This window comes from Girardinichthys multiradiatus, chromosome 11 (assembly GCF_021462225.1).
Source record: "Girardinichthys multiradiatus isolate DD_20200921_A chromosome 11, DD_fGirMul_XY1, whole genome shotgun sequence".
Classification (NCBI taxonomy): domain Eukaryota; kingdom Metazoa; phylum Chordata; class Actinopteri; order Cyprinodontiformes; family Goodeidae; genus Girardinichthys; species Girardinichthys multiradiatus.
This window is the reverse complement of record NC_061804.1, coordinates 32,632,980-32,652,126: the sequence shown is the minus strand read 5'-3', so window position 1 is coordinate 32,652,126 and position 19,147 is coordinate 32,632,980. Positions and strand designations below refer to the sequence as shown.

Here is a 19,147-nt window from a genome sequence, read left to right as displayed (position 1 = left end):
GTCAATAGTGGCCTTCTGGACAGCAGTCAGGTCGGCAGTCTTACCCATGATTGGGGTTTTGAGTGATGAACCAGGCTGGGAGTTTTAAAGGCCTCAGGAATCTTTTGCAGGTGTTTAGAGTTAACTCGTTGATTCAGATGATTAGGTTCATAGCTCGTTTAGAGACCCTTTTAATGATATGCTAATTTTGTGAGATAGGAATTTTGGGTTTTCATGAGCTGTATGCCACAATCATCCGTATTAAGACAATAAAAGACCTGAAATATTTCAGTTAGTGTGCAATGAATCTAAAATATATGAATGTTAAATTTTCATCATGACATTATGGAAAATAATGAACTTTATCACAATATGCTAATTTTTTGAGAAGGACCTGTAGAATTGGTAGAAAAGCACTTTGTCCAGCAGAGTTTTGCAGGTATGTATTTGGCTCATAGAGAGATTTCCAATCAGGAGATCTTCCTGAAGCTTGGCAGGAAACATCAGGCAAATCTTTCAGTCATATTTAACCACAAGGTGAAAAATTGAGTGTCCGGCTGAACCTTACATGCAACAGGTGTTCAGGTGAGTGAGAGGTGCCTTACACACCAGAGTGCTCCACCTTTATTGCTAGGTAACACCACAGAATTGCAGAGAAGAAAAGCAGAGACCACAACAAAACAAAAACACTACCAGAATTGTAACAGAGCCAGATGCAGATATATTTCAAGGTAGACGTTGTCATCAGCTGGCCGCCTCCGCTCCAGTCCCTGAGGGTCCGACCAACCTCTACTTACCTGTCACGAAGGTTTCTAGCTGACAAATCTTGCTTGTCCGTTGTCGCTTCGCCTAATCGCCGTAGAAGATCTCGCAATCACAATGCTTCCACCTCTGTGCCAGAAGATCTGGCTGATGCCTCCACTCCAGTTCTAGAGGGTTCTGCTGACTTAACTACTTCCCCAGCCTGCTCGATGCCACCGAAGAACCCCAAAGTCTGCTCCTGGTCTTCTCTGCGCTCCCAAGTGCCTCCTACTGTCCCTTCTACACAACCCAGCAGTCTCATACATGTAGCTGTTTCTACGTCTTCAGCATCATCATCCCTTTCATCTACACTCTTGGCTCCGTCATCTACAGGTCCTTCTCAAAAAATTAGCATATTGTGATAAAGTTAATTATTTTCCATAATGTCATGATGAAAATTTAACATTCATATATTTTAGATTCATTGCACACTAACTGTAATATTTCAGGTCTTTTATTGTCTTAATATGGATGATTTTGGCATACAGCTCATGAAAACCCAAAATTCCTATCTCACAAAATTAGCATATCATTAAAAGGGTCTCTAAACGAGCTATGAACCTAATCATCTGAATCAACGAGTTAACTCTAAACACCTGCAAAAGATTCCTGATGCCTTTAAAACTCCCAGCCTGGTTCATCACTCCAAACCCCAATCATGGGTAAGACTGCCGACCTGACTGCTGTCCAGAAGGCCACTATTGACACCCTCAAGCAAGAGGGTAAGACACAGAAAGAAATTTCTGAACGAATAAGCTGTTCCCAGAGTGCTGTATCAAGGCACCTCAGTGGGAAGTCTGTGGGAAGGAAAAAGTGTGGCAGAAAACGCTGCACAACGAGAAGAGGTGACCGGACCCTGAGGAAGATTGTGGAGAAGGACCGATTCCAGACCTTGGGGGACCTGCGGAAGCAGTGGACTGAGTGTGGAGTAGAAACATCCAGAGCCACCGTGCACAGGCGTGTGCAGGAAATGGGCTACAGGTGCCGCATTCCCCAGACCTGGGCTACAGAGAAGCAGCACTGGACTGTTGCTCAGTGGTCCAAAGTACTTTTTTCGGATGAAAGCAAATTCTGCATGTCATTCGGAAATCAAGGTGCCAGAGTCTGGAGGAAGACTGGGGAGAAGGGAATGCCAAAATGCCAGAAGTCCAGTGTCAAGTACCCACAGTCAGTGATGGTCTGGGGTGCCGTGTCAGCTGCTGGTGTTGGTCCACTGTGTTTTATCAAGGGCAGGGTCAATGCAGCTAGCTATCGGGAGATTTTGGAGCACTTCATGCTTCCATCTGCTGAAAAGCTTTATGGAGATGAAGATTTCATTTTTCTGCACGACCTGGTACCTGCTCACAGTCCCAAAACCACTGGTAAATGGTTTACTGACCATGGTATAACTGTGCTCAATTGGCCTGCCAACTCTCCTGACCTGAACCCCATAGAGAATCTGTGGGATATTGTGAAGAGAACGTTGAGAGACTCAAGACCCAACACTCTGGATGAGCTAAAGGCCGCTATCGAAGCATCCTGGGCCTCCATAAGACCTCAGCAGTGCCACAGGCTGATTACCTCCATGCCACGCCGCATTGAAGCAGTCATTTCTGCAAAAGGATTCCCGACCAAGTATTGAGTGCATAACTGTACATGATTATTTGAAGGTTGACGTTTTTTGTATTAAAAACACTTTTGGTCGGATGAAATATGCTAATTTTGTGAGATAGGAATTTTGGGTTTTCATGAGCTATATGCCACAATCACCCATATTAAGACAATGAAAGACCTGAAATATTTCAGTTAGAGTGCAATGAATCTAAAATATATGAATGTTAAATTTTCATCATTACATTATGGAAAATAATGAACTTTATCACAATATGCTAATTTTTTGAGAAGGACCTGTATATCTTCACCAATTGTGCTTCTGGCTCTGTCATCTTCGTCATCAGCAGCTTAACCTCTTGCTTTGTCATCCTCATCTTCACCACCATCTGCACCTCCTGTTCAGTCTTCAGCAACTACACTCTAGCCTCAATTTCCTGTTCCAGAGTTCTGCGAGAGGTTTGATGACGAGCTGCCTCACGATCATATTCCTGAGTTCTCCGACGAGGGGACTGAGGTAGAACCGCCTCAAATTCCTGAGTTTTCTGAAGGCTTCGAGGACGAGCAGTCTCACGTTCCGGTGCCCGAGTTTTCCGAAGGCAACCAGATGGAGAAGGAAGACAGTGAGCCAGCAGGAAGGGGTCAGAAAAGAAAGAGGGACAGAGATGATGGATTTGATCAGGGAGGACATGATGGCACAGAGAATGGACAGACTGTTTTCCATTTTAGAAAGAATGGTACTGAAATAAGGTGCTACATAAGAAAGAAATAAGTTTTGTTCAGATAGTTTCTTAAAGTTTTAAACTGTTCTAATAAATTTTCAAATTGTTTTTTGTCACCAATGTATTTTATTTCCATTTGACCTAACAATACATCAACTTCATTTAAATTTCTAAACACAGAATTAAACAGAATGTGGAAAAAAAGAACATTCAAACAGATCAAGATTACAAGACACAAAAGGCATAAAATAAAACTATGTACAAATATTTACAATGGCAACAGCAGGATCAACCCGAGTGACCGGTTCCTGGAAAAACCTCTTCAACAGAACAAAGAGGCAGATGTCTTTCTGAACAGAAAGTCTGGCGGTGTGGCTAAATCTCTTGCAAGGTCAGAGACATGGATGGGACGCTGCAACTGAGACCTGTGGTTTGTCTTTCTGGATGGTGGTCTAGCATTGTCCTGCATTAGGAAGAACCCAGGGCCAACCGTACCAGCATATGGTCTCACAAGGGGTCTGAGGATCTCATCTCGGTACCTAATGGCAGTCAGGCTACCACTGACGAGCACATGGAGGGCCATGCGGCCCTTCAAAGAAATGCCACCCCACACCATTATTGACCCACTGCCAAACGGTCATGCTGAAGGATGTTGCAGGCAGCAGATCGCTCTCCACGGTGTGTCCATACTCTGTCACGTCTGTCACATGTGCTCAGTGTTAACCTGCTTTCATCTGTGAAGACCATAGGGCGCCAGTGGCGAATTTGCCAATCCTGATGTTCTTTGGCAAATGCCAAGCGTCATGCACGGTGTTGGGCTGTGACCACAACCCCCATTTGTGGACGTTGGGCCCTCATACCATCCTCATGGAGTCGGTTTCTAACCGTTTGTGCAGACACATGTACATTTGTAGCCTGCTGGAGGTCATTTTGCAGGGCTCTGGCAGTGCTCCTCCTGTTCCTCCTTGCTCAAAGGCAGAGGTAGCGGTCCTGCTGCTGGGTTGTTGCCCTCCTATGGCCTCCTCCACGTCTCCTGGTGTACTGGGCTGTCTCCTGGTAGCGCCTCCAGGCTCTGGACACTACGCTGACAGACACAGCAAACCTTCTTGCCACAGCTCACATATATGTGCCATCCTGGATGAGCTGCTCTACCTGAGCCACTTGTGTGGGTTGTAGAGTCCGTCTCATGCTACCACGAGTGTGAAAGCACCACCAACATTCAAAGTGACCAAAACATCAGCCAGAAATCATAGGTACTGAGAAGTGGTCTGTGGTCCCCACCTACAGAACCACTCCTTTATTGAGTGTGTCTTGCTAATCGCCAAAGATGTCCCCCTGTTGTCTATTTCATTTACACAACAGCTGTGAAATTGATTGTCAATCAGTGTTGCTTCCTAAGTGGACACTTTGATTTCACAGAAGTTTGATTTACGTGGAGTTATATATATATATATATATATATATATATATAGTCAGTCAGTCATTTTCTACCGCTTATTCCATAGTGGGTCGCAGGGGAGCTGGTGCCTATCTCCAGCAGTATGTGGGCGAGAGGCAGGGTACACCCTGGACTGATTGCCAGTCCATCGCAGTGCAACACACAAACAACCATGCACACACTCATTCATACACCTAAGGTCAATTTAGAGAGACCAATTAACCTAACAGGCATGTCTTTGGACTGTGGGAGGAAGCCGGAGTACCCGGTGAGAACCCACGCATGCACGGGGAGAACATGCAAACTCCATGCAGAAAGACCCCAGGCCGGGAATCGAACCCAGGACCTATACACACACCACCAGAACATGACTACTGTATGCAGGCCAGTATAATATTATAGATGTGATTAATGTTTGAGGGGTATAACTAATTGTCATATTTTGTGAGCACCATCTTCTATTTCTGCATATTTCTGATTACATCTTAGTGATGTGGTCCAGCCAGCCCTTTAAACTTGATGGATGAAAGAGGAATCACAAACATCTGCAGACCACCTGTGTGATGCTTCGCTCACCATCCAGAAAGACAAACCACAGGTCTCCGTTGCAGCGTCCCATCCAAGAGATTTAGCCACACCGCCAGACTTTCTGTTCAGAAATACATCTGCCTCTTTGTTCTGTTGAAGAGGTTTTTCCAGGAACCGGTCACTCGGGTTGATCCTGCTGTCGCCATTGTAAATATTTGTACATAGATTTATTTTATGCCTTTTGTCTTGTAATCTTGATCTGTTTGAATGTTCTTTTTTTCCACATTCTATTTAATTCTGTGTTTAGAAATTTAAATGAAGTTGATGTATTGTTAGGTCAAATGGAAATAAAATACATTGGTGACAAAAAACAATTTGAAAATTTATTAGAACAGTTTAAAACTTTAAGAAACTATCTGAACAAAACTTATTTCTTTCTTATGTAGCACCTTATTTCAGTACCATTCTTTCTAAAATGGAAAACAGTCTGTCCATTCTCTGTGCCATCATGTCCTCCCTGATCAACTCCATCATCTCCTCATATTCAATTCAATTCAATTCAATTCAAAGATACTTTATTGATCCCCGAGGGGAAATTAGAATTCCAGTACAACCCATCCAAACATACATCATGACATAAGACAAGGGAGACGGGTCACCGAGGCTTTGCTGCCCACTCACAGGCGCTGCCCTTGTTAGATGAGAAAAGAGGCCACATTACGTAAGTAGAGGGAAAAAATCATATTTCACACTTTATCCTTAGCAGGATACAGTTTGAGATTGCAAAAAACCTCAGCACAAAGAAGCAACAAGTTGATGCCGGGAACGGTGAAGGTGGTGTGAGGGGTGCATATGTTTATCTTGAGCATGTGTGTGTGTGTGCGAGTGAGTGTGTGCAAGTAAGTCCATGAAGCACTGTCACAGAGACCATTGTCCTTGATGGTTCGTTGGAATGTTCATCAACCGGCCACAAAGTTCTGAGCAGGTCCACAGATGTCCTCAGGGAAGGGAGGGGGCAGAGAAAGCAGAGCGTCATGTTTACATAACTTCCAGGAGAAGTTGAAGATAGCCAGCCATCAAGGCCGTGCAGGGGAGCCAGATTCAGAAAAACAATAATTATTTGGGTTAGGCTGACTCTTAATTTTCCGTCAGAGTCTCGCTGGTGCTTCTCAAAGGCGAATCCAAACAGCCAAATTCCTGGTCTTTCTGCCAGATCCAAGTGAACAACTTTCTCCAAGATTTATCCCATTTCACCCCTGAGTCCAGGAACCGCAACCTGCTTGCGATCCTAAGGATCACATCCAGTCTGCGATTCAGCTCACGTAACATCTCAGTCTGAGTGTTGATCGCTCTGAAGATCCCATCACACATGCCAGGCAGCCTCACAATGGCCAGAACAGCTGCTGACATTCTCTGAATTTCTCGATATGTCAGGTAACCGCTGACTCCAAAAAGCAGAAATCCTGATATCAAACATCCAATTATATACACATCTTCCACATCCTCGACTGACTTTATCGACAGACACACAATCCTCCACTTCTGCCAGGAGTCCATCGTGTATCCAGAGAAAAACGTTCCGTCCGGGCAAGTGGGTTCTCCCGACCCCTGTCCTCTCGTCGAGAAAATTTGATCAATTGCATTGAGAGACCAGCTGACCAAATCCATATTTTGGAAGAATTTGGAAGATGTGCAAAAAGAGGCTCCAAAAAGACAAGACACAGAGCTGAAGCAGGGCTGATATGGGAGGGGTGCGGAGACAGAGGAAAAGCGTCCACCTCCATCGAGAGCAGGAAATATCTGTCCCTCTTTCTTTTCTGACCCCTTCCTGCTGGCTCGCTGTCTTCCTTCTCCATCTGGTTTCCCACCGCTCCGCTTGGCCCTGGAGTGTCCTCAGGGATGGAGGCAATTAGGACAGGAGGTGTTGTGGAAGACCTCTGTCCTAACACCTCATCCATAAGGACAAACCAGGGCCAAGTAGCAGCAGTGGGATTTTCACTGACTCCCTCTCCTGACCCTGGATACTTACAATCCTAAAGTTAGAGGGAATAAAAGAAGAGTTGACTAAACAGAGAAACCAATAAGACGTTTAGAAATATTTTTTTTATTTGTGTGTGACATGAGAACTTCTGAACATACTTTATATTTCCTTTTCATATTTTCCCACTTTGTTTTGGGCCTGCAAGGGGGTGACCTTCCCCTGTTGGCCCATCTTCTCCAGAATTGTCCTGAACAAGCAAAAGGAAAGAGGGAAAACCAAAAGAAGTATGTTAATCACTGGATGGATATTTATGAAAGTTAGAAAGATAGGAGTTTTTGAAACTGGACAGAAACTGACTGCAAAGAATGTTGTTATTGTACCTCCAAGCCACGGTGGCTGAGTTTTTAGCTCCAGTAAAAAGGTGGTGGTTCTCACCCCTGAGCTTAATAAACTGGCCCGTCTGCTCCTTTGTCCCTAAACAATAAAAAAAAAAAAAAAAAAAACCCCATCTTGCTTAATATCAGTGTAAAAAAAGTCTTTTTTACACAGTTATATATATATATATATATATATATATATGTAAAAGTGTAATTTTTCACAGTTTACTCACAGCTTTTGCCACTGTGCCCCTGTTTGACCAAAATGAATCATGGGAAAAGATGGACCGCGAAGGATACTCACAACGCATCCTTCAAATCGGGCAAAAGAAGGACACATTTGTCGGCAGCATATATATATGTAAAAGTGTAATTTTTCACAGTTTACTCACAGCTTTTGCCACTGTGCCCCTGTTTGACCAAAATGAATCATGGGAAAAGATGGACCGCGAAGGATACTCACAACGCATCCTTCAAATCGGGCAAAAGAAGGACACATTTGTCGGCAGCATTTGACAGACCTTCCGCCCGGCGCTGTTACGTAATCAGCCCACAAGTACGGACTTGGAAGGATCCAGTCCCTGACTTGGGACACACCCTCGGCCTGCACATGGATCCTCCTCCTTCCTGTTTATTGACCAATAGGAGAGGAGCTGGAGAAAAGAAGGCAGTCCTCCTCATTTGCATAATGAAGCAGAAATGCATACGGTAAAGGAAAAAGAGACGAGGAAAAGTAAAAAGAACAAAGGCATGTGTAAGGAAAAGGAAAAAGAAAACATTTACATTTCTTGATGAAAACGCATGTTTGAGGAAAAGGAAAAACAAAATATATATATTTCTGCTTTTATTTTTAATTTTGAAAATTGTAGAATTGTAGCTGTAGATCTGAGGCTGTCGAAAATTGTGCCCTCAGCCTTGAGAAAAATATTATAGATATTACAGAAGGTACACATCATCCTATCTTCAGTCAGGTGTGCCTGATATTTTTGCAAAAAAGTTTTTAATCAACAAAATTTTCAGAAACTTTGTTTAAAATTCTGTTGTTGCTTTTTTAAAGTCAGAAAAGAATACATACATTGTAACTGAGAAACATTTTCAAACAAAATTTGCTTTACATTCAAAGGTTACCAGAACTAAAACAGCTCAAATTGACTGAAGAACATCTTTTGGATGCCTTGCTGGGGTTGAGGCGGGGACTGAGGAATTGGTAGTAAAGAGGTGTACATGCTGCACTAGAAACCAAATAAATTTTTTCCATTCATACAATAAAAGACAAAAACTGAAATTAATCAAGAACATCACAAATTAACACAAAACATTTAGAGTAAACCTGCATTTTAAATCACAATTGCACAAAACATGTAAAAAAAACTTAACAAATTGCACTGCTTGGTGACCCACCCCCACCCCATGCCTTGTTTCCTTGACTTGTCCAAAAGCATGAACTCTTGCCTGCCTGATTCCAGAGGAGCAGGGATGGTGAGTGAGCGTATCACTTGTAAACTATTCTGGCTCGGAGATTTGGTCGCATCCAGTTGAAACTAGGTGGAAACACCTGTCACCTTCCAGGGGCTTATTCCTGTCCACTCGAGAGACATTAGAGTGTTTTGGAAATGTATGTGTGCTTCTCTTAGTTCACAGCATAAGTGAAATTCAAGAACCACAGCAAACATCCTTTAGTTTCTAAAAAAGTGGTCTAACCAGCCTGTTAGCAACAATTATATAGGTCACATAAAAATGTGGTTTTGTGTGAGATCAGCTAGTGCTTTAAGCCTTCAGCTGACAACATTTTGCAGTGTTCAACAGAATTATGAGTTATTATGCCTGTTTATAAAGAACAGAAAACACACAGCCCCACTTTTCAATCTGTCTGGCTTTTTAAAGACAGCATGACGTCCAGATATCCTGACTAGGGGATTTTCTAATTTACAGTTCTTAGAAAGATGAATACATATCCCTTATGCTGGAAAAGACACTCTTGGTCCCCCAGCCCCATTTCAGCAACGATACTCCCTCATGTCTGCATGACAGCTATATATAGCCAGCAGAGAGGACTCTCAGTGTATGGAGGTATGTGGTTGGAATGGGTGCATCCAAACTGATCTGTGTCTGTCAGGAATAACACAGCAGGACTGAACTGATCCTTTGAACAGATTATGCACTATGAACATGCTTCAACAAATAATTATCACATAAGTATTTAGTAAATACTTGCTGCATATAACATCCTTAGTTTAAATGACGCTAGTAATTTGGTTTTGACTTTCTGTAGGTTAATTAATTAACCTAAAACTCGGATGCCTTTCTCCTCACTTCTCCCCGTGGTTTTTGGTTGTTCTCATTGATTGCTGGATTCTACTGTTTGCCTGCCGTTCCCTGTTTGCTACTTTGCTTCATGCCATATGCTGCGTGTCATCGCCTGGTTCTCTGCCTATGCTCTGTGTCCGGTTCTCCCTGTAAATTTCTTTAGTTATTAAAACCTATTTTCACTTCTACTACGCTCTGCTCTTGGGTCTTTCCTCAACCTCAACATGACACAAAGAGGAGACACATTCCCATTCAGACACTTAGTTGCAGGATACCTGCCACACTCTGAAAATCATATTCTTCGAATGGTATTAGAATTTGTGCAAGAATTTCTGCAGAGCAAAGTCATTATTAAGTCACTATCTTTATTAAGTCATCATAAAATACGAGCCTTTTTAGAACATATATACAGTGCCAGTCAGAACTTTACATACAATCAGCAATAACCTTAATGATGCTGTTGAGCAGTTCTGTTCTTTTTATAATGATGGTACAACAAAAAACCTCAATGAATTTTATATAAAAGAATAACAGAATTTGGTGCAAAAATTTGAATTTATTGCAGATTTTCTCTAATCTACACAGATTACAGATCAGAGTCTTGCTGAAATATAAGTTTATTCTCCATGGAATATTTGTATACATTTCTTTTATCAAGTTGCAAAGAAACACAATTTTTGTGGCCATCAACAAGGTCATTGTACAATTCTGGCTAAATTTCTGGCCTTTTTTCTCATTAGAAACAATAGAGCTTATCTGAAATGTTGGATTCCTGGTACATGCCTAAGTCTATTTGTCTATACATTTTCAACAGGGTTGAGGTTGGGGCCATTTTAGACACTTAATTGAGTGTGTTTTATTCATTCACAAACCAGTTTTAATGTTTTTTTTGCATCCTTGCCCAGTTGGAACCCCCAGAGGTTTCAGTTGTATCCAAGTTTCAGCCATATGAATTAACTGTTATTTTCAGATAACCGGACATTAGTCAGCATTTTGATGAAGAACACAGAAACCACCAAAACCTTAGCCTATCACAAACTGGAAGATGCTGGAAAGCAAGTGTCACTGTCCACAGTGAAGCCAGTTTGAGTATTTCACCACAACGTGGATGCAATAATAAAAAGAAGTAGCTATATGTTCTTGAACTTAACAACAGTTTAACTCTTGGTTAATTGAAATATGGCCAAACACTACCAGTGTGTGAGAGACTTAAGTCTTCTGCCACATAGAGGGAATTGATTATATTACTGACAACAATAAGCTTTCATATCACAGGGTTGTGTGGATGGACTGTACCTTTTTTCCTCCTTTGTCCCTTTCACCCATCCATTGAGAGTTAGATAGAAAACACCAAGAAAAGATGAGGAGACTTTCCTACACAGAGTTGAGAAAAAATCATTTCAAAGTCTTACAGCTCTTAGACCTTGAATTGGCTGAATGAAGTAGCTGAAGGTTAATTTATTATTTTAGCCAAAGCCTTTTTATTTGTGATCAGTTGATTTAGGTTATGTGTTATTTGTTGTTTGTCTGGTTTGTTACCCATGTTTCTCATCAGAAAATACTTGTAAACATACATTAGTTGGATTAATAATAAGTTTATTGCCCTGCGATGGACTGGCGACCTGTCCAGGGTATACCCCGCATCTAGCCCATAGGCTGCTGGAGATAGGCACCAGCTCCCCTGTGACCCAGTATGGAAGAAGCAGGCATACAAAATGGATGGATGGATGGAATAATAAGTTTATACTTTGATTCAACATGAAGCTCCTGGTAATTTTCCTCTTAGGTCTTGGATGACGTTTCACTATCTCTAACAGAAACCAGAAATGGATTAACTCACACAAGAGAGCCTGAAACTCACTGGTGGGTATAAGACTCTACTACTTCAAAGAATCCTTAGATCCAAAGTTGACTACGATTTGGTGTTTGAGCACCCACTGATCAAGGAAAACAAAAGTTAAATAATGATCTACTGTTTAAGCATCCAGCATTCATAAAAATGAATAATAAGACAAGCTTATCTTGAGCCATTCTTTCTGAGCCTCTGCAGAAAAGGAATCTGAGCCAGAGATTTCCTCAGATGAGATGGTGTCTCTAATCATGTTGAGTGAAGTGGTTTTCTCTCTGCCTTAAAGAAAACAGTGTAGGAACCGCCAGCATCGCATGCCTTCCTGCGTGCAGAAGCAGAAGCTACCCTCTTCTCTATTTTAAGGAGAAGTTGTGGTGAATGTAATTCATATGTGCAAAGTTTGCTGTTTTAAGAATGCCAGTGCTCGAATCACTCCTTCATCTATTGTGCTAATACCACCAACATATTGGGCTGTTGTTTATAGGACAATGCTAAACAGACCAAAATGTATTTAATTAAATATTAAATTACTTAAGCATTTTATTGCATGATATAACACATGAAAGTGATTTTGATGCAATCAGTCTTTGTTTTAAAATTTTGTTCCATCACTGTTCAGGCTTGGAAAAAAGAACAGTACACATGCATAATGAAAAGCCTACAACTGATGACTTCCATGCCAATAATGCCAATGATTCCTTGCCATGTAAACTTCAGACTGGAACTGTAATATTACAACATTATCACCAGACTTTGCTTCATTGGCTCCTTTTAACAACTGTCACAAATTCCTACCTTGGGAGGTTAAGAAACTACATTTATAGTTTTAAGAGTGCTGTGTTTTTGTTTTTTTGTTGTTTTTTTTATACCAAAAGTTATAAAACAATCAAAACGTAGACTTTACACTTTTCTGATGAATTAAAGAAAACAAATTTAAATCTTTTGGTAGCTATTTAGCTTTTAAAGTATCATAAACATAATTATCCCACTCTAGAGCAAATACAATATAGATGCCATCAAAAAATATGAATGGCTGATTCAGAGGTATGCAATGTTGAAATGTAAGACAAGTCTGCATGCATTTTCTGAAAAAGACTTTCTTTTAACAAGATTTTGAGTTAAAAGAAAACAAAATGTCTAAACCACAGTAAAATTCATTGGTGCTATGTCAGAAGCATTTTTGGCACAACCAAACAAAGGATGAGGTGCCGATCAACACTCTTCCAGTTTAGTGAAATTAGATCATTAATCAGAGCAGCCCGACTGACTGTTGGAGCTGGATTTTTTTTCTTTAAGCTAATAAAGCTATAAATGATTTCTAAAAAATGTCACAATGCAATTATTGTATTATGTGGCAGCAAGAAGCTTGCAGTGAAAGCACTCAGTCTTGTTTTTACACTAAAGCCTGTAAGTAATGTAAACATATCAGGCAAATCTCCAACAATAACAATTTATACATTCATCATGCCAGCACAGTCCAAATGAAACTGTCTTAAGAAACAATATACGGCTTCTCAATGCATCTGAGAATTGCTCAAAGATACAGTTGTTAAATAACACAGTTCTGAACAAAGACACATCTTAAAGGAAACTCTTAAGAACATCAGCTTCCTGGGAGGCTTTGATTCTGCATGTTGGATTTGCATCCCACAAATATCCACCGACCTGCAGCAGGAGATGAGCTGGGAAAGGTTGCATGTAAGCAGCTCCACGATACATCTGTCATTTGCTCTATGATCAAGAACGTTTTTAAGAAATCAGAAACATTTTTAAGCCCCACAGTAAACACACTCTTATTGGAAACAACATTCTATGAAAACATGGGTAACTGTGTACTTCTAATCCATTTAATCAAAGTCTAAAGTTATAAATAAGTCAATGTAAGTAACAAAAAAAACATAATACTCTATTGACTTTTTGTATTTCGCAATTTTCACAATTACGAATTTTATTGGCCACATTTCATTAATCAAAGCTGGAAATACTAATAATAAAAAGTGATCCTACAAATTGAGATCTCACTAAGTGGTACTAAGACATGGATTATAAACGTTGTGAATCCACTTCGGTTTTCTGACTTCTTTAAACTAAAAGTCTCTGGGCTTTAAAATGTATTTCTAATTTTGTTATGGAACAAAACCTGTCATATCTAACTCTACTTTTATCTAAGCTTTTTGATAACGACTGTAAACTCCCAAACCTTTAAAACCTCTCCCAGTACTTCTGTTTCTTAATTTTACCATCATGATCGATACAGTCTAACCTCTTTGAAACTACCAAATGTCTAAGATGAATGCATTTTCACGTGTTGTGGTGGCTTTTTTCCGTAGTCCCTGAGCCTTGGATAGAAACCTGACAATCTTAGATCTTCAGGTCATCCAACCTGCCCTTGTTGTTGCTGTGCTTGCTGGACTGACTGTTTCTACGCTGATTTTCAACAGGAGTCTCAGTAACAGGACTGGATGCTTTCGTCTTCTCTAAATCATCTCCCTCTGATCTACCTTTTCTCTCTACAGCCATGTTGTCTCTGTTCTGCTTGTAAACGGCTTTGCTGTTGTAGGGGCTGTAAGCGGAGTTTGGCCCTGCCATGCTGTACTTTGAGTCTGCGGGAAAAGGTTCAGGAACTGCAGAATGATCTGTAAAATAGGTGTAGTTCGGGGCGAAAGGTATGATCCCCTCATTTAGGGCCTTGGGGGCTTCCTTTTCCATCTTTGATCGTTTGTAGCGAAGACCCTGGTGGCATTTTTTGAAACCTAAATGGTACATTTCCACCAAATTCAGCAGCAGAGACACAGAAGCTACTGCCAGCATGAAAAGGATAAAGACCGTCTTCTCTGTAGGTCGAGAGATGTAGCAGTTCACCATGTTGGGGCAAGGCCAGCGGTCGCAGGTGTACATGGGCTTCAGCTCAAAGCCGTACAGGAAGTACTGAGCCACGATAAACGCCACCTCAAACAGGGTCTTAAAAATGATGTTGAAGACATATGTTCGCAGCAGAGCACCTTGCAGACGCACATGGCCCTGGTTGTCTTTAACTGAGGCCTTTTTGGACTTATTGCTAATTAACAGCTGCTCTTTTTCATTTTTAATGGCGAGGTCCTTTAGTTTCTGCTTCTCTTTTTCCTCCATGCGGACCAGGTGGAGGATGTGGCCCAGATAAATGAGCGTGGGCGTGGAGACAAAGATGATCTGCATCACCCAGAAGCGAATGTGAGAAATGGGGAAGGTCTTGTCGTAGCAGACGTTCTGGCAACCGGGCTGCTTGGTGTCGCACGTGAAGCCGGACTGCTCGTCGCCCCACACTTTCTCCGCCGCCGTTCCCAGCACCAGGATGCGGAAGATGAACAGCACGGTGAGCCACACCTTGCCCACCACAGTGGAGTGTTCCTGGGCACTCTCCAGCAGCTTCCCCAACAAGTTCCAATCCGCCATGAGGATCACGAATCGATCACGGATCAATAAAACCAGGAGACAAACCTGCAAGAAATTAGGAAAATTTATTTACACTTGCTAAAAACTATTGTTCAGTAAAAGGTACGTAGCTTCTGAGTTAAAAAATTTTTTAAATTCATTTTCAATGATTTAGCCCACTGTGAGTGATTTTGGCTAGCCACATCTCTATAAACCATAATTTTACTAAGGGGGAGCAATATAAATTGGATGTATTTTTCTTTTTAATGTGACTAAACCTGTGGACAACCAATCTCAATTTTAGACCCCATTCACATCCGATTGTGTTCGGTCAGTGCTAACTATAGGTATAAATGCATTTAAGACCCATTGTGGACAATGTTTTTCGATTAACCCTCCAAGCCAGCCTGTAACACTTGTATCTACATTAGTATAGCTCTCACAAGTCCCAGTTATATTGATGAGTAGATATCAGGACACTGTGTGAGTGAGGGATTCGTGAAGAATGTGGAAAAGATGAACGTGAATGAATACTATCCAATGGTGCACATACTAAAACAGAATTTTGTTTTAATCACTCTTTAAATAATAATTATGCTGCCCAGTGGGCATAAACAAATAAAAACGTGTGTAAGCAAGCCGATAGCTATTTTGTAGACTAAATCTTTAGTGACCGTACAGTGACACTGAGCTTTTTATAGTCCAACCTCATTTATTTCAATTTTTTTCCCTATTGCATTTGTAAAGCTACAGAAATAAGCGTATAAAGAGATTTTAGCTAAAATAACTTCACATAAATGCAATTCAGACGATTCTTAACAATGTCGATGCCTGAAAAATAATGTATCTCAAACGACTGAATCTATCTAAGATGTTACAGAAACGTCAATAGACCTGATGATGCCCTATTTGTTGCTCAGCTGACACCCACGATTTGTGTCATGACTGTGTTTATTTGCATGTATCTGGGGATGAAAATATTAACTAAAGAGGATTGAAATAACTTAAACATAATGCTGGAAAAATTCAATAATTCCAAAATGCATAGCACACCTGCCTTCACAAACCCCCAAGGTTTGGGGTAATTCCACAAGCATTACCACCCTACCATGACAGCTGTATTAGTTTTTAGTTTTTACCCTGGCACACACAGTGGAAACAGGAAGATGAGGGAAGGGTGAGAGGTCTTAGGAATAGCTGCAGAAAACTAACCTGGTTCCTGGAAAAGGTTCCTGAAATAGAAAAATGGCAATGAGCTGAGTCAAGGAACTAATAGCTATTTTACAAGGATATGGGGACAATGTTACACACAACTATCTCCATCAGTGGCATTGAGGTAGAGGAACCGGCACTTGAGCAGTAGCCTCTCACCTCAAGCCTGCTTAAGAAAACTTAGAAATTGCTGTTTGTGTTAAGGATAAAGGGTTTAAACCTGGAACCTCTTTAAAGGTCCATTTTCAGTACAGGAAGCTTTTATAGGAACCAGGGTAGCTTCCTAGGTTAGTGTTTCTTTCCCCCAGTCTTTTCACTGCATGTACCACTGTAAAATAAAAAAAGGCAGTAGGCAATCTACGCCAGAAATTGTCCCTTGCAGGGAGGTGCTATTTCTTAGATGGAACTTTGAGATGGGAAATGAGTTAAGCTAATTAAATTTCTCACATTATTCTGTAAGGTGTGGGAAATCATCTGTTGTGGCTTTTCACATCCAGCTCTGCTGTTGAGGTGTTTAGATCTGCACTCCAGATCGCTAAGCGTCAGGAAATGTAATCTCTGTAAGTGGCCCTGGGTTCGAACCCCACAGTGCAAACGCACACAAGAAATGACCTACGCAGTTCACAGTGTTCCAGAAAAAATGTTCTTGGCAAAAATGTTGACCTCATAGTTGAAAAACACTTTAACTGTGAATGTGAGTCTGCTGTGGGTCATTGAACCTTATTAGCTTATCCTATTATATATTTATCTATCCTTTACACTTTGCTGTTAAAACATTGTAAACTGTCACTTGAACTTCTGCTTTTATGATTACTTCTGCTTTTTTCTAAGTAACAGTAAGAAAGCATATCTGAAACGTTGATTAAAGTCGTTTAATAGTAATCAGATTTGTTATAGTTGATATTTTCAACACAGAACATGACCTGTTTATTAGTAAAAAGGCAACATTTATTTGCAAATTCCTGAAACTTCAAACTGAAGGCTGTAACACACTCGAAAAACCCATACACACATATACCAATTAAGATACTGATCTGTCATGAAGTTAACATTTGTTTTCCTTGACGTGGTATCCCTTAATGCCTGCTGGAAGGAACGTCCTGGACAAGCTTACTGTGTGAGTGAAAGCCCTGAAGCAGTCTCGGTGAGAGTGCTGGCCTCGCCGCAGATCTTATGACACCATGCTCTGTGAAGCCAAGTAAACTATGTTAAAAATAGTTGCACTTGCATTTAAAAGTAGACATATCAGGAAACACATGGAGATTTGAGTATCTGTTTAAAATACTGAATGTGTGGCAAAACTGCAGAAACAGTTTTCACAAATACTCAGCCACACCATTTAAACTGGGCTACGCTCACCCTAGTCATTGAAAAGTTTGTGTTTTCTGGTATCCTACATATCTCGTATAAAGTATATGTTTCCATCCCGGGTATCTGTCTGCTTGAAGAAAGACCTACCTGATAATGTTCATTTCCCTCAGTCTTCAAGTGACTGAGACTCTTCACCTCACAGAGTGGCCATGTTAGAGGAAACCAAAGCTCCAAAATAATCTTCTCCCGGATAGTTTTCACTAGGCAGTGTGTGTAATTGCTTGGTATTCTCCCTCTTATTGTCACTTTACCAAAATCTTCCTTTAAAAAGGCACCACAGCTAAACCTGAAAGATGAAATCTTTCCAGTTTGTAGAAAATTCTCAAAACCTTCTTCTCAAGAGTCCAGTGAGGATGCAGACTTGTCGGTGAGCTCTAAATATAATTCACGGTGCAGGGAGTGGCTGCAATGCTACTGTTCTGGTGATATGACCCCATGACTTTGTGGAAGAGCTTCAGACTCAAGCACTTATCAATGGATTTTAATCTGGGAATTTAAAAAATGAATATACTTTTGAATGCATTGAGGAATGTCACAAGGCACTCTTGGACATGACTTGTTTTACAATTTTAACACCTTTTCACATTTTACATGGTAACATCAGTGTGTTTTATGAGGCTCTTATGTGATAGACTAACATGAAGTAGTGCACAATTGTTTGAAATATTCTGGAAAGTGTGGCATGTATTTGTGTTCAGCCTCTTTTATTCTGATACTTTTTAAATGAAATATAGTGCAACCAACTGGCTTTAGAAGTCACCTTATTAGCAGAAAGAGTTCATCTGCATGAGTGAACAAACAGCATCATGAAAACCAAGGAACACACTAGACAGGTCAGGGACGAAGTTGTAGAGAAGATTATAACAGGGTTGGGTTTAAAAAAACAAAACAGAAAACAACGCATTAAAATTGAAACTAGGTGCTTTCTTTAGATTAGACCAAAATCAAAGTTGAACAACCCTGTGCAAAGGAAATCTCAGCCTGAGCACACCATTACCACATTGAAACATGGTGGTGGCAGAGTTGTGCGATCAGGATTACTAAATAAATGCAGAATTTTACTTCCACTTTACAACTTTGCACTACCTTGTGTTGGTTTATTAAATAACTCCACATAAAATGAATTGAAGTTTCTAGTTGTTACATGAACAAAGGTAAAAATGTTTAAGGATTATGAAAGCTTTTGCTAGGCAGTATATATAATTTGACTTTGCTTTGTTGCCAAAGCCTGATCTTTGGATTGTTAACTCTCCAGCCAATTTAACAATTCACAACATTTGAGTTTTTAATGCAAATGCAAAGATTTATTTTTCACTTTCTTTCAGGTGTTCTACATTTAAAAGGACAGTTTCGCATAAGTTTCCTGGAATTTTCCTCCTTGGGTATCTCTTATTATTATGGACCTAATAGATGGTGAGGTTTTGGCATGTTCCATAAAAAGATAAGCATCACCTTTCCTCAGCAGTCTCAGCTGTCCTTGGGGTCACTCATTGTGACACACACTGACCCCCTTACATGGAGTGGCTATTGATAACCTCAGCACCCTGCACTCAGCTAATTATGAGGACGGCAGCAGGCTGA

General features: G+C 40.7%; 1 protein-coding gene across 1 annotated transcript; it reads right to left on the bottom strand.

Annotated features, from left to right (window-relative positions):
• Positions 1-12,066: 12,066 nt before the first annotated feature.
• On the bottom strand, positions 12,067-17,980 carry LOC124875891 (gap junction alpha-3 protein-like). Its single transcript, XM_047378302.1, has 3 exons — positions 17,654-17,980; positions 17,310-17,381; positions 12,067-15,049 (listed from the first exon to the last, which is right to left on the bottom strand). Exon 3 carries the CDS (start codon positions 15,002-15,004, stop codon positions 13,934-13,936), a length of 1,071 nt encoding a protein of 356 aa, XP_047234258.1. The 5' UTR covers positions 15,005-15,049; positions 17,310-17,381; positions 17,654-17,980; the 3' UTR covers positions 12,067-13,933.
• Between the last annotated feature and the right edge of the window lie 1,167 nt (positions 17,981-19,147).